Source organism: Dunckerocampus dactyliophorus, chromosome 15, assembly GCF_027744805.1.
Source record: "Dunckerocampus dactyliophorus isolate RoL2022-P2 chromosome 15, RoL_Ddac_1.1, whole genome shotgun sequence".
In the NCBI taxonomy this organism is placed as follows: Eukaryota; Metazoa; Chordata; class Actinopteri; order Syngnathiformes; family Syngnathidae; genus Dunckerocampus; species Dunckerocampus dactyliophorus.
Window position 1 is genome coordinate 8,652,523 of NC_072833.1, and position 16,827 is coordinate 8,669,349.

The 16,827-nt window shown below is 39.3% G+C and overlaps 1 protein-coding gene across 1 annotated transcript in view; it reads right to left on the minus strand.

Moving 5' to 3' along the window:
* The window catches only part of large1 (LARGE xylosyl- and glucuronyltransferase 1), a 99,847-nt gene that overhangs the window by 59,909 nt on the left and 23,111 nt on the right, over positions 1 to 16,827 (minus strand). The window contains exon 2 of the mRNA XM_054800696.1: positions 10,028 to 10,214. Within this exon, the coding sequence (XP_054656671.1) occupies positions 10,028 to 10,133 (106 nt within the window). The 5' untranslated portion in view covers positions 10,134 to 10,214. The remainder of the gene's footprint in view (positions 1 to 10,027; positions 10,215 to 16,827) is intronic.

Consider the following 16,827-nt stretch of genomic DNA (forward strand, 5'->3'; position numbering starts at 1 on the left):
TGTTATTGATTTTATATGAGGCTGTAATAAAATCCTCTATACAGGCAAGTATCATATGTAACATGTTTCAAAATAAGAGTATCAGCATAAACATGGAGAATTCTTAACAGGTAGTGCCACATCTATCTGTGGCGATCCAAACGTATTCATGGTGGGTCACCACAAACAAATGACTGGATGGGAAACACTGATGGGAGTCAAGGTCACTTTTGAGGTGGGTATAAGATGCTCAGGGAAGGAACACCACTAACATTTCACTAGCATCCTCTCCCCTGATGCTCAAGCTTGCATTGCAAAACTTCTTGCAATAAAGCAAAGAGCTGTACATCCTCCCAAAGATGATGCAGCGCTAAATCAAGTTACAGAGACCTGAAACTGTCATGTTCTGTACCACTCAAATTACAGTGCTGTAGAGTGTGCTACACCTTCAAAGATGGTGATTAAATTATAGAGGAACTAGGGCAAAAACAAGATAAGATTTTATTGGGAAGCAACAGAGTAAAACAAAGTAAATCAAAAACTATGGAAATTCTGTATTTACATTACGGTCTTATGGAAAATGCACTAAAAACAATTCATTTTTTCACTACAAATATTGATGTGTTATCGTTGGGGATGTCCGATAATATTGGCCCACCGATATTATCGCCCCGATGTTGGCATAAAAATGGAATATCGGTCAATATCGGTATCTGGATTTTTCCCTATAATGAAGCCGAAAATAAACATAATGCCGTATATAGGCCTATTGTTTCTTGTACTTCCAGGCGCGCAAATGATGATCTCATCAAACCGCTTCTCAAGCCTGTAAGCAAACGTGGGTGGCTAATAGCAAGACTGCTTGCTCCTTCCATCCATCCATTTTCCACCTAACCTCACAAGTACGAACTTAACAATTCCCGGAAGTAAGAGTAGTTAAAAGTAGTTAAAAATGACACGGTGTGTGCACGTTGACTAGGAGAGTCCATCGTGATATCCGTAAAATTGTTGCTTTTTTCAAATATTGGGTGCATTTTCATTCGTACGCATGTTTGTTAGGTAGATGTATTTTCCTCTTCAATTTCGCATTGGATTTATACTGAGCGTTGGACATCCTGTAGTCATACGACGGCTTTGAAAGTTAAGTCCAACTTTAAGACTTTCAAACCCATGGATCGGAGGAGCATCAGGACAAGATAAAAAGTTATTTTAAAATCTATCTGCAGATGAAATTCCATTAAAATCTGATGGTGTGAAATATGTTAATTTGGGCCCAGAATGACTGTGTACATGCAATTTGTAGTGTGGCGTGGAAACCAATACAGTGTGCTGCTACACAGTGGCGGAGCTACGTGGTGGCTGCCACCTCCAGTCACTTTCTGGCCACCCCACTGGCCATCTAGACATTTTAGGTATCAACTTATTGCCACCCCTATGTGAGTAATGGTCTCACCTTGGCCACCCCAATGAAAAATGTCTGGCTCCCCCACTGCTGCTGCACTAGGCCGACAATTATTTTCTTCCCTGGACTTTTTGACGATCAAAAAAATGTAAATGGCTTCTCTGCTGACTTTTAAAACAAATGCCACAGCCTAAGCCTAACCGCAAGTATTTCTCAGATGTTTTACAATGTTGTTTACAGCCACGTTGAGAAGCTAATTGCTGATGCTGTATCCATTAGCTTCGTAACAGATGTGCCTTAATTTCACGACAGGAGATATGTGATGTTACACAGATCAGTATCAGTTGATATCAGTATCGGAAATTGAGAGTTGGACAATATCGGCATATCGGTCATCGGCATTTGGCCCAATGTCAGTGCACTTAATTCACAATATACGGTAGCGCAGAAAAACATGGTGAGTCATTGGTGACACGCAGATAAAGAGATGCACAAAGTGCTATTTTGAAAGACGCCCATAATGAGGACTGTGCTGACCTTGTATTTTAGTTCACCGAGTCATTTTTATGCTTGCAAATGCTTAAAAAATATGTACAATTTGCTTAAATATGCTTTTTTTTTTTTTTTTTTTTACTAATAATAGGCCATTCAACCATGAAACAACAGAATTTATTAATTGATCTGATTGAAAAACCGTGATAGAGTGAAGCTGCGAAATTTTAAACCACAATGTGGCGAGGGACAACTGGACAGTCCACTTTCATTCAGTGACAATTACTGAGCCTCTTTTGCACTGCTGTCCTTTGTTCTATGTTCCATGTACTGTGTTCTATGACTTCTACTTCTGTAAATATGCACATTATATGTCCGTCACTACTGTAAATACACAATGTTTGCAACATTAAAAAAAATTATAGTTTAAAAGAGCCACGTAACTAATGCCATGAACACTAGGAGCCTTAGAACTCATAATTAACTTGTTATTAAGGGATGCGATTTTTCTAGTTCTTATAGCCAATTATGGTGCGTAAAGACCTTGGTCAGTCTATATACAAATGAGCCCTAATATACACTTCTGAGCATGACACTTAAATAGATTATCTTGGGAAGGAATCTCTCTTGAATCACAATGTGATTGTCCATCTAAAAATACAAAAAAAAAACAATCATAAAGGTTTATCTTAAAAGGGTGCTTACACGTGAATGAGTTTTGTATCTGGTTTTCTGGGAAAAACCTTTTTTGGGAATCACACACTGGAGTAGTTCAGGATTTGAATTGAGACAATTAGGGTTAGATTGTGTGTCGTCTCAACAAAACGTATTGGGGACATCTTTGTATTACTGGAAAAAAATCCAATATTTATCCAAGACTTTACATAGTTAAACCAATAGACAAAAAAAACATTACTGCCTCCCAAACAAAATTCAGACTCAAGCAAAGGCAATTCCTAAAAATAGGCTCATAACATGACAGCAGAATTATGTGAGAATAACATGAATACAGGTCATTTACAGAAGCAATCATTTTCTTTCTAAGAATGACAAGCTTAGTAAACGCGTTTTTCTGCTTGTAGTGATGTGAATTAAACGTGAAAGGTGTGAAACCACCTTTACAAAATAAATTCACCACTTTAATGTATTTGCCACTGTAAGTAAACATGTTTGGAATCTCGAAGGGAGATAATTATGCATTTTTCCTCTCCTGTAAATTACATGAATTATTTAGAAATGAGTGACTAAGAGTTATTAGTATAAACGATCACTTCCTGCTTACAGGTTTGCTAATGGTCGACCTTTCTGTTTTGGATGAAAACCACCCTTCAGACATCTGTGAACATCTACAAACAATTCAGTTTAAAGAACAAACATACTGTACAAGATCAACTAAGTATTTGGTAGTTCAAAACAAAGTGAGTTTTAATGAGGGATGGGGCCCAAAAGCCTCTTGCCAAATCATTTGTATGTGCTCCTATTAATAAGAAAACATAATGAACTAATCAATAAGGTAAGAATTCCAGGCCTTTCATTAGCTTGAACTAACCTCTGATTTTGCAGCCTCGATTGGCAAATATCCCTGGGGGCATATTATATTAACTATTGCTAATTAAAGGTAATTAGAAATCAGTGTAGCTGCCTGATGAATGTTTTCTGAGCATGCATTGCCAGACATTATTTGTGATATCCACTCAGTCCTTCAACATAGTGGACCACACAGTTATTTGAAAGCTCAATATGATACACACAAGTGTGAGTATTCTCTTGCAAAATGACTTACACCCATGTATCAGATTCTTTTGATGAGGTAAACAAATATGGACAGTTGATGATCACATGAATGACTGACGTGAATTGAATAACATGGATTATCCTGTTTCCACAATAGCTATCGAGGGATGGCATGTATTGTTCTGACAGACAATAAACAATTCATTCAAGTGGAAAAGATGGGCTTGCATGTAAAGACATTAATTAGATCATGGCTGGCTTTTTAAAGATCGGATTAACATACGGTATGCGACTGGAAACTGGGTCTCTCTTGCATGTATGTGCTACCAGACCGGAGCTGGCCTTTTGGGCGTGCGACAATCTCCACAGCGGGACATTACCCGGAATTAATTGTGGTCGGGTGGGTCATGATTGTGTAGGAACTGACCAACTTGCGCTGTATGCAAATTACTAGTATCTGTTCAGGCTAATATGTGTCAATGTTCAGTGGTTGTAACTTTAGCTGCTACCTAAATTGTCGCTTGAATGTGGAGAAAAACAGACAACTGTGTATATCGTTAGTGGATATTGTTATTGTTCAATTGTTGCCGTCTGCAATCGTTGATCACCATATCCACAAGAGCTACGGATTTTCTAATATGCAATATATAATATATGTTATATTAAAGCGTACAGCATGTACTGGGCTGTTAATCCATTCATGTCTGCGTTTGTAGTTACTGACTTACGACTTGCAGCCAGGACAGTGTTGCCACATCTCACGAGATAAGCAAGCAACTAGCTCTCGACAACAAGCCCCAACCAACAGGGAACATGGGAATTTGCAAGCGGCTTTACAAAAAAACAAGCCCAAACAACAGGAAACTTGGGAAATTTGCAAACGACTTTACAAAAAAACAAGTCCGAAGTCACTTATAATAAATGAACCTGGGCAACACTGAGCCAAGATGCTTTGTTTATATGTGACGTAACAGGTCAACCGGAAAAAGCCAAACACCGGCGCTGAAAGGAGCATAAACACGATGTAGCGTTTTGGGAGTCACACAGCGTATGGCATTGGAGATCACACTGAAGTGTGAAAAATGGGGAAACAAAGAATTTTTTTCAGTAATCCGACCAATTTAGTGCATGGAAACGTACTCTGTGTCTGTGTCTTTTCCAAGTTATGTAACTCTCCTGGTCAAGATAACAAACGAAGCAGTAAGTTAACCTCAACTTTAGCAAGGAAAAAAATAATCACACTGGAAAATACAATTTGAAGTTCGACCCAAATTCTCTGGAGAGGTCAGACTTCATCAAAGATACTAATCTAAATCAGAGTTCTTCGGGCCAGGACCCAAAATGAATCATGGGTTAAAGTTGGTCTAGCTCAAAAACTAACATCTGTTCCAACTTAGGGGTGCACGGATTCCAATTTTTCTGGCCGATTGTGATGTGTGATTATAGTGATTATGATTTTTTTTTTTTTTTAAATAAAACAGCATACACCTTCAATGTTGTAATCTTATGTGTTGAAAAACATTGAACAATACCAGTGAAACAATATAAAATTGCTGTTTTAACTGCACATGAGGTAGTTCTCACAAATAGAAGTTTACAAAATTGCTGCCCAAACTACTAAATTACTGTAATTTCTGGTGTATAAACCGCTACTTTTTTCTCATGGTTTCAACCCTGTGGCTTGTACAGTAATGCGGCTATTTTATGCCTAAAACCGACATTTTCCATGATGCTTAAAGTGCAGCTTCCGGAAGTAGTGACGTGGACAAGTAAAGTGGAAGCTAATATCACATTTTGAAGTATTATGCAGAGATCTCTGACACATCTTAAGTAAGTTTGATCAAGTGTAGAATTAGAACAGCTTCTGTTTGGACCACCAACCGTTCACTATCACCAACAGGTTTTGCAAGGTTGGACTACTGCGTGATGAAGAGCATAGCTCAAGCTAAATGGCTAATTTACCGGATGAAAGCCCGGCTTGTTGTATATGTGAATGTATGTGAGGATCATACATGAGGAATATATAGCTCTATCCATCCACTATATGGTGATGCACGTAACAGACTAGAGTGAAACAGCCGCTGCCTGGCTGTGCCGCTAGCTCTAGCTTACATTGCTAGCTTCAAAATGCTGTATATTCAATATTATAATGTGCGGTGGTTTCCTAGTTGGAAAATGAAATTTGTTGTATTGAACGTTTTGTTTGTGGCCCTACCACGACTTATTTTGGCCTTGACTAAATTACAAACCATGATCCTTTGCTCTTTTTCTTATACTGTGTAATACTGCCAGACTGACGACATGGCCGTGCTCCGAGTGAATGCTGTTTACCTGTGCAGCAGACGAGCGTTTGCAGAGGTAGACGAGATTTCATATGTAATGCCAATCGCAGATACCCCAAAATTAAGGAAATTGGTGCACCCTGAGGTCCAACACCAAAAGTATCGTTCCTCTACTGCTAAAACTCACTGAACAAGCAACACTTACACTTGCCCGGTAGCATCAATGTCTAAATGTTCACAAATCTTCAGCAAAGCATCAAGGTCCCTTTACTTTGAAACCAAGATCATGCATGCAGACCTTGTAGATGCAGAGAAACATCTTATTTATTATGGATACGTCTTTTTCGAGCAAAACGCCCAAGGGTTTAAAAGGTTAAACAGTGAGAGTATTAGTCTTTACTGATTTTAAATGCCTTATTCCTATTTTTTTTTTTTTAATTACAGTACCTTTAGCAGAAAAGGTATGTTTTCACTGGTGTTTTTGTTAGCAGTATAATGCAAAGAAAATATTTATACACTTGAGTCCCGAAAGAAATTACAGTCATCCCTCATTTATAGTGGTTAAATGGATCCAAACCCGACCGCGATAAATGAATTTCCACAATTATAGGATTAAAATATAATTGCGATATCGGATTAAAATGTTAATAAATATTAATACAGTGAATATTTTGGTAGTTAGGGAGTAGAAAACCTGTTTATGACTTTCTAAATATGTTTTTTAACATTATTAGAGCCCTGTAGACATGAAACAACACCCCTTTACACCCCTTCAACACATTGCCTAACTCTTATGCTGCAGGGACTCAGAGACGGCCACTAGTTGTAGTTCTTTCTCTAATTCCATCCTTATATTGCCCCTGCCTTGGCAGTCAATCTCAAAAGACCATTTTAGGCTGAGCAGAAAAAGCAGTTGTTGACAATGAACAAACTTGGGCGCTATACAGTATTTTAGCTAATACTAATAAAACTACAGTGGACCCTCGAGAGTCAAAAGGGCCAAACTCCCATTTGTTGGGATTTCAAAGCAATACTGATTAACAGAAATGTCAATAATCAGTTCACAGGTCAAATTGTCACTATCATAAAATCTTCTCAGCTGTAGAGTCAATTTTAACATCTTACACGGTCATGCAGGTTTAAACGTAAATGTTGGAGCCTTACCACATCATAGCTTTGTGAAAAAAAGCCAAGAATTCTGAGAGTTTTTTTTCCATTAAACAATGCTGGAATTATGAACTGTATGACCTCAGGGGGCACTTCGACCTTCGAGGGTCCTCTGTACTCTGGTATAACTAAATAAAAAAATACAAAAAATCCAAAGCCAAAACACCAGATGGTGCAAATACTTTTAGCCTTTCAATGTCTTTTCTATATCGGTAGCAACCTTTTATCTGTGAGCTTTATATGGGAGCTCATCCAGACAAAGCACATGCAACCCCCAGGGACATGCAATTCCTACAACTCTGTAAGACGAATAAACACAGCAGAGACGAAGAGACGGGGAGGAAAATAATGGTCAAGACAGGAACAGTGCACAGGGAGGTGCGAGCTGCGGGGAGCACAAAGTTCCTAATTGATGGACTGCATCTTTCCTAGGAAGCAGACATTTTCAACTAAATCTAATAATTACTTTGCAGACCTTAGTGAATACTGAATTATTGGAACATATTCACACACCCTGTAGTGAATGGGGTCCTGCCAATTCAATCATAATTAATACTGCACTCCTGCAATATTTCAATCCTGTGAGTCGTAGTCTATAAAATGCTTCAAAAACCTGTGGCCTACGTCGTCTACAGGATGTAATCAACTTTTGGACAGGCTTCAGTGCTTCATTAATACACCAAATTAAAAAATATATATGAAAAAGTGGAGGACTGGTCCACTGGAAATTTGCTTTCAGGGTCTCTGTTTATTCTGTTGACTCAATGTTCTTTTTCGTCATTGTGTGTGATTTTTATTATACAGTGGAATCAGTTTATGTCGACGCCTCTCGGTCTGGATGACATCGACATAGGCGGTTGTCAAAATAACCAAAACTGAAATCAAAACTAGACATTGCTTTCACATTTACTTATGACTTTTGCCGGAGACATGGGAAATTTTGTGACACTGTTTTCCTCAATGTGTGCATATGTTATTTTATACTCTTATCCAACTGAGCTGCTGCAGTAATTTCATTTGGTGTTTGGAACAAACATTTCATACATGCACTTTGTCCAGTGGAGACAATAAAAAAAAGTGTATTTAGTTGGTTAATGTGGCAGAATCCAGGTTAATACTACCATGCTTTTATTTTTAAGCTTACTTTGCACTGAACAGGAAGTCACTGTGAGCATGTTTCAATGCTATGTGACTCGACAATTGTGTTGCTGTTGTCGTTTGACGCTGCTCTGCGATAATGAAGTTAACAATACTACAACACGTCAAACTAAACGGACCCAAGAAAAGACCTCCTATGGATCTCATATTTTATGTCGCCAAAGCAGTCAATGTCCACATAAGCTGGCAATTTTTAGTAATAAGAATGCCACGGTGGACTTGATGACTTGATGTGTTGGCCGGCAGACGGGTGGTCGACATAAACATCCACTGTAGTGCTTAAGAGTACAGAGTTCAGGAATGAAGGCCAACTACCTTTTTGCAGTATAAAGTGAGTTGACTCTCTGCAGTTGCATTATCTGGATTTCACCAGGCAAAGAAAAATAAATATTGATCTGTGAGTTGGACTTACTGAGAGTCCTGCCTCTCATGTCCATCTCAATGAGGGACCAGTCTACTACTGCCTTTTCTTTGGCAAGACAGACTCACTATTTTATCAGCCCAGCCTCTGGGAACTTATTTCAGGCAAGACCAAGCTCCAACACCATAAAAGGCTGGAGAGTAAACAGATACTGCATTTTTAATGGCCACCGAGACACATAACTTATGAAAAGGCAATGAACAATCAAATTTTTTTTCATAGTGTCAGCAGTCCGGATGGAGCATTCGCGGTAGAACTGGTCACTAGTCAAGGGCGACAGAGTATGGCGCAAAAAGTGTCAATTGAGCTGCATAAAGTATGAACCACAACGAATTAATCAATGATTCATTGAATATACAATTAATCAACAACTATTTTGGTATTTGATTGTAAATATCGTCTGATTTCAATTTATGAATTCTAAGTATTTTTTTAAATTTCCTTAATCATCTATGAAAGCAGACCCATTATCTTTGTGTTTTAGGCAAAACAAGATATTCACACACTGACTCTGACTTTGGAAAACAGTGATCAACATTTTTGCCTTTTTTCTGATATGTTGCAGGCCAAACCACTAACTGTCCATAATAATTTGTTCTGTCTAGGGCCCAGCTGATTAATAGTTGATTAATTGAATATATCAGCATCAGATTAATCGGCTAAGAAAATAGTTGCGGCCCCATAGTTTTCAACATTTAGCATTAGCACTGTAGGTGGACAGAAGAACACAATGGACCAGGACTTGAGGAGTTGGTCTACTTTGACAGGGTGTTGATTTAAATAGGGTCGACTCAAACAGGTTCCACTGTACTTCTAAACTAATAAAATGCTTTCACATCCTTCCAGAGAACTGTTCCCTTATAAATGTAACTCATCTGACACTGTCAAGGAACAAATGGAGAAAAGTTAGAATCATCAACACGCATTACTACAAATCATGACAATCCCCTCCTCATCCTAAATTCATTCATTCTTCTATGAATGAAGTCGTGTGGGTTGAGAAACCAGGAGAACGATGCTGCACATGGAAGTCTTTCTTCCCAACTGACATCAGCACTTTTGTTTGGTGCATTACAGTACATAGATAGTCTGACATCATGTGAGAGGTGCAAACATTTAGAAAATGCCTCAAGCGAGCAAACCAATCACCAAACTGGTGACTCAACCAACAATTTACATGCAAATGTACACTAATGCCACAAGGCCCATAGAACCTCTGGTTTAAAGTTATGTTGCTGTTTATCTAAAACAAGAACGCAGTTGAGTGGCAAATACAAAAAACACAATAGAAATGCATAAAAGCTACTGTATTTTACTGCACACAGCACATTAAAGAGACCAATGCAGTGCATTACTTTATTTGGTACAATTATCAAATGCTCAAGTGATTACCTTGAAAGCTGCCGACTGAGAGGTAAAGCCAGGTGAGAGCTGGGATGAAGAGCAGGGCGAGGGAGGCCGCCAGGAATTTCCTGCGCCCGCGACACATTCCCAGCATCCTCTGGACGGAATCAAACGGAAAGAGAGGTAAAGTGACCTCTATGTGGGTAGCAACTGTTGCCCGGTACGATTCATGGCACTGAAAGAGGTGAGAGAAAGATAAACTGGGTTAGAGTACAAAGCAGCATTTTGACATAATGTATCATCACTAATGGCAACCTCGCAAATCCACTTTTAACTCTGTTTTTGCATGATTCAAAATCATATACACAACTAACTTGACATACACGTCTTTTTCCCGATACAGTGGAACCAGTTGATGCTGCAGCCTCACGGACTGGCTGACCGACTTCGACATACAGTACTGTAAGTGATTGAAACTGAAACAAGCTTGCACATTTACTTGAGACTTTCGCCAGAGAGTTAAGAAGAATGGGTCATCATAAAGGATTTTTAAAAAAAATTTACACTACTGGTCAAAAGTTTTACAACACTCCAAAATTCTCTGGAGGAAAAACCTACATTTTTAAGTGTTAAGATGATCTGTCTCTCTTCCATTGTTAATTCCCTTTTTCTTGCCATTTTTGTAGCAAGAAATGACTTTCCCCAGTACAAAGCTGTTCAACTGATGTTCACGAGGGTATAATACCACAGTGTGTTCCGAACACTTTTTATGCAGACAGAAGAAGTAGTAAGTAGTCCAGAACTTGGAACACTTGTAGGAATTAGCTGCACCAACTGCCAAGGCTTGATCAACGTCCGATTCTGCAGAACAGCTTTAAATTGTTGACCAATTTTGTGGTCTCTGAAAGAGGCCTTTTTTGTATAATTCTGAAATACACATTATGTTCAGTTTTGGGTAACCCTCCATCCATCCGTTTTCTATACCGCTTCTCCTCTTTAGGACACTAAGCACTAAGAAAAGAAGTCAAGGAGTTGCAAGATGAAAATGCAGACTTGAGTGCTGCTCTATGGAAGATATCAAGGCTCCGCAGGACGACATTAAGGTGCTGTTGAATGACAACGCCGCCTTGCGCTCTGCTCTTAAGGAAGCTAAAAACCCTAAAGAAAATACAGCATTATGCAAGGATGTTAGGGTTCTGCAGGATGATATCAGGGCATTATTGGAAGACAATGCTGCCTTGCGCACTGCTCTCAAGGAGGCTATGAACCCTATGGAAACTGCCTCGTGTGCTGATCGGACGCTAAAGACCCCACGGAAGAAAATAGAGCATTATGCAATAATATTTAACATTCTACAGGATGATATCAAGCCACTATTGGGAGGATAATGCTGCCTCTCGTACCACCCTTGAGGAAGAGAAAGAAGCAAAGGAGAATATCACTAAACAAATAAAAAATTTAATTCATGAGATGGATCAGAATGCACAAATGTTGATCCTCACAGGGCTTCAAATCACACCCAGGTCAAGAGATGTTCCTTCAATCAAACAGATTGCCAACTTCCTAAAATCAAAGGAGGTGGATGTACATAAACAGTATTGACACTTGTGTCCCAGTATATGGCAGAAACAACACCACACCTGTCATCATTAAGTTCACTAACAGGGAATTCAAAACTGCACTGCTGAAACAGGGAAAGAAGCTAAGAAGCACAAATGTCAACATGAATGAGCACCTGACACAACGCAATGCCAACATCGCCAAGAAAGCTCGAGACTTGAGGAAGCAGGGAAAGATACAAAGCAATTGGAGCACCAACGGTAAAAGCTACATCAAACTTAATGGAGGTCCAGGAGTTGCAAGAGTGCTTGTTGTCCAAGACAGCAGCGATCTGGATACATATTAAAGATCATATTACTATGACAATAAGGATAATGGAGGACACACCCTACAAGATAGACCAATGCTGCCAGAAGGACTACTTTCAATAACAATAACCTTGATATCATTGTTGCAATGGCCAGCTTAATTAAGAGGAACTCATGTATCTATGCTCAGCGTCACTCACAGTGCAACACCGAAGATGGAGGAGGATGTGGATATCAACAGGGGAAAAAGGATAAGATAAATCGAAAGAAAAGGAAAGGGAAGGGAAAGGGGAAAAAAATGCATATGTATGTTATATGTATGTATGAGATAGGGGGTAGGATTAAATAAACTCTGCTTCTTCCTACTCCTTTCGGACATGTGAAATTGAGACTTTTTAGATGAAGCATTCAATGTGTGCTTTATGCATGTTGGAAATAAAATTAATCCAAACCAAACCAATTTCAATACATAACTGGAAAAATTGGGTTGCTCTAAAACTTTTCACTGGTACTGTATTTGTCCATATTTTGATTCACATTTTCCTGTTTTTATGTAATATTTCATACTCGTATCTAAGAGAGTTGCTGCAGTAATTTCATTGTATTCTGTGGTCAAATCCAGTTTAATACTGCCATGCTTCTATTTGGAAGCTCACTATGCACTGAACAGGTATTCACTGTGTGCAGGTTGCAATGCTAAGTAAACAGTAGCTGTGATGCTGTTGCTGTTTCACGCTGCTTTGCGATAACGATGAGCAATTATACCTGGAGACCATAAAATTATACTGCCCAATTGTAATTAAGTACGCTGCAAGATATTTTGAAGGTTTGAGGAATTTTGCAGTTGCATACTAATCCAGATTTCGAAGTTTGTCCATTTATACTGCAATGCAGGGCTAAATCTGTGCGATGCTAATCCACTTTCTGCTACAAACACATTCGCCCAATTAACCAGTTGACCTTGGATAACTTTAAATCTTCAAGTAGAAGCGGCCTTTAAAGAGACTGAACCCCTAATAGCTCAGTTGATACAAACAATAACGTCACCCAGTGAACCGTAATAATAGAGAAAACACTACCAGTATTTTCATTTTCAGGTGCCCTTGACAAAGTTCTTTTACAGTTCACTGGCCAGTGTGCAGAGAGACGACTTGAGCGGAGGTTAAAGAAGGCTGGAGGAGATTAAACAAGTCCGTCAAGTAAGACAAACGTTGCTTTGATAGGCCGACCATTAATCATTTCACCAGCTCCTTGATCTTTGACCCATGTGTGATATTAGCTCTCTGCTGGATGCTGCGATTTACATGGCAATTGCAACACAGAAGATGTTCATTATCATATTCAAGTGAAAATGCCAGAGCACGGACTGAGCACATGTAGCAATGGAAGGATGAAGAGAGAGGGCAGTTGATTTTACAGTTGGTTGCAATTCCTCTATTTGCATGCTTTGCATTGCATATTTTATTATTAGTAGTAGTAGTAATAGTTGTATATTTGTTATAATAACCGATTCCCAGGGTGTATACATTTTTTTGGGTCTGTGTCTATCTAGTATCTTTTGGAACATAAATATAGCCTGTACTTTTGAGCACACAATCGAACAATCAACAAAAGAAAAAATGCATGTGTAAGAACATGCAAGCAGAACTTTCTCATTGGTCTTCATTCATACATTATCATTATTTTTAATTCAACAGCACATCTCTGGAGGCAAAAACGCTCGAGTCACCAGCTATGTATGGAAGTAAGAAGGAAAGTCAGCATGCTCCATTGAATTCATCTCGATTGAAAAAGCCCAGTCCTCCCAAGATGTTACAAACTTTGCAAAAGGACATTTCTCCACTTTAAAATCATGACATGCAAACATTACATTCAAGTTCAATCTAACTCTATTTAAATTCAATGCAATAATGGGCTCTGAAAGCTAAACCGTGTTTTAATTATCTACAGAGCTTTTACACAGCAACTTTAATCATTTATAGAACGAATGAGGGAAAGTAACGATGAGGGAATTGCATGGGAAAGCAGTCAGGTAGTTGTTGTCTGTTGATTGTTGTTGTGTTTATGGGCTAGCTTCCAATGACTTGCTCACTGGCTGAGTCGTGCATCTACAGTAGGATACTTGCATTATCTATGCTCTGCACTATCACATCATATTGAGAAGGGTGAAATACTACATATAATTAACTCCAGCATGTACAATGACAGCTACAGCTTAGGCAATATAACCATGCATTTACAAGTATTTACAAAGTGTGCACGCTTGTGTAATGGCACTCCAAATTTTCCATCTCTGTTTTGTACTGAGATTGGTATATGGTGCATATGTTAAAGCTAAGGGCTGGCCAGACAACTTTGTTATTCTCATATTTCCTTGAGATGCATTTGCTTTCACACCATTTATTTTGTGAGACACTCTTGATCGTCCTGCCCTCAGCCATAGGTCTGCATTGTATATACACAGTATTACATGCGTGGTGTCAGAAATGAAAGCCATGTCAATGTTACATAGAGCTTGGACATAAAGCCAAGGCACTGCAGTGAAGAGTAGAGTCATTGAAAAGTCAGCCCACACTGCACTCAAAGAGTAAAGACCTCAAAGGCTTGCGCTGTAAGAATAGACACACATCTTAATATTTCATAAAAGAGGCCCGTGTCATATTTCTCAAAAAAGTGGACAGAAAGTCACATTCAAATATTTTGATTCAAACCAAGAATGTGTCTTTGCAGATACAGTGAACCCAAACTGTTTGACAGTCGGACAAGTCGAAAGGCGACCAAAAAAATTTCAAGGACAACATCCAAAAATCGAGAAACAGTCAGAGAGAGGATTGGATGAGACTAAAGCAACTTGCCCCCTTTTTTGTCTTCTTTTAGACAGAGAGCCCACCATATGCCCATTTTTACTATATTTTATGAAGAGAGATAGAATGACAGGACAGGATTATATACACACAGTAGTGTGTGTGTCTATATACAGTATATGTATATACAATGTATATACCACCGTGCTGAAATTAATGCACAGAGTGAACTCCCTTCCTGCCGGTTTAGAGGTGGGAGACCAAAACAGATGCATGCACATGGCAATATACTGAGGCCGGCAAAATTATCCAGTTTGCAGCTGAGTGTGAACCAGCTGGGCTGAGAATCAGCACCTCCAAGTCCAAGATCCATGATTGGTGCGGCGTCTGCAGTGATGCGGACTCCACATCGGTCCGTTGTGGTGAAGAGGGAGCTGAGCCGAAAGGCAAAGCTCTCAATTTACCGGTCCATCTACGTTCCTACACTCACCTATGGTCATGAGCTTTGAGTAGTGACTGAAAGGACAAGATCGTGGATACAAGTGGCCGAAATGAGTTTCCTCCGTAGGGTGGCTGGGCTCTCCCTTGGGAATAAGGTGAGAAGCACAGTCAGTCACCCAGAAGAAACTTAGAGTAGAACCGCTGCTCTTCCACATTGAGAGCAGCCAGATGAGGTGGCTGGGCATCTGGTCAGGGTGCCTCGGGGACGCATCCCTTGGGACGTGTTCAGGGAACGTGACTGGTAGGAGGCCTCGAGGAAGACCCATGACACATTGGAGAAACTATGTCTCTCAACTAGCCTGGGAACGCCTCGGGATCTGTCAGGAGAAGCCGGACAAAGTAGCCGAAGAGAGTGAAGTCTGAGCTTCCCTGCTTCGGCTGCTGCCCTGCGACCGGACCTCCGATAAGCGGAAGAAGATGGCTGGATGGATGAAAAATTATCCAGTTCATTTTCATTTATTGTGTGATTAATTAATTGATTTATTATCGTCTTATGCCGAATGCCCACAAGAAATTCGATCACGTTTTAATCTTGTAAGATCTTGTGACAACCCTAATATTTACCGTTTTTGGCATTCATGTTCAATAGACCTACGGCCGTCATTCATTGGCTCTAATGTAGTTTCAGTTTCATTTACAACTGAATCATGACTGAGAAAACCCAGGTATTACTTCTGTATAGCAGCTTTGCATCAATGTCAGGTGCCATGCCGACTCACAGTTCTGCATTACTGAACATGCAGTACAGAAGATGTAGAAGGAGTTGAGTCACTATGCCAAAAGCAGCTCTACTACTGTACTGTATTTGGAAAGTTGACGACAGCTTGTTTGAAAAAAACTAAACAAAACACTACGTTATCAATAACTGGGGGTGCCGTGACAGCTTTTTACTCTAAGCTTCTGTAGGGAGTGGCAAGGTTTTATGTAATCTTCTAGTGACAGATGGGCATTCTAACTTATGTCAACAGCACTGCACAACAGACCAAGAAAAAATAGTAAATAGTAAGAGAGTAAAAAAAAATCCCAACATTACCAAAAACTCACCAAAAATCGTTGCGTATGGAATACCTTGACTTCTTATACAATAATCATCAAGTAGTGTAGGGTTGTATGATCGTACAAATACCATACATCAGCAGTTACCTGAGCTCATCTCCATGTTTTTTGGGGGTTTTGACAATTGTTTATTTCCATTCATTGCAGAATTCTGCTCTGTTTTTTCTGTCAGACAGATTACCAGTGAGTCTTTCAATAAACAGTGCACTGCATGGTGCAAAGATGAACAAAAGATCATTCCCAGTGGTTGCTGTCATCTGATTAGTACTATAAACAGTGTCAAAGAGCTGCTCAGCTGCTACTTTACACATGCTAAGACACCATGTTGCTTTGGTCCATTATTTTGTGCAAGCACAAAAACCAGTGTGGATTTGGTATCAATTAGTTTCCTGGCTAAAGAAGTGGGCTGGCAGTAAAACTACCTGCGGTCACACTAGCTCATTCATATTCCTCAACAAGAACCACTTGGCAAGGTATTTTACATTGTTTCATATACATGTTATTTCTTTATTTTAGCTTTATGGGGCAATTCTGATGTTGACAGCAAAGCAAAAATGTGGCTTTAGTGCTATGATACCTTGAAATAATATGATCAGGCACTTGAGTGTGTTTATTAAGA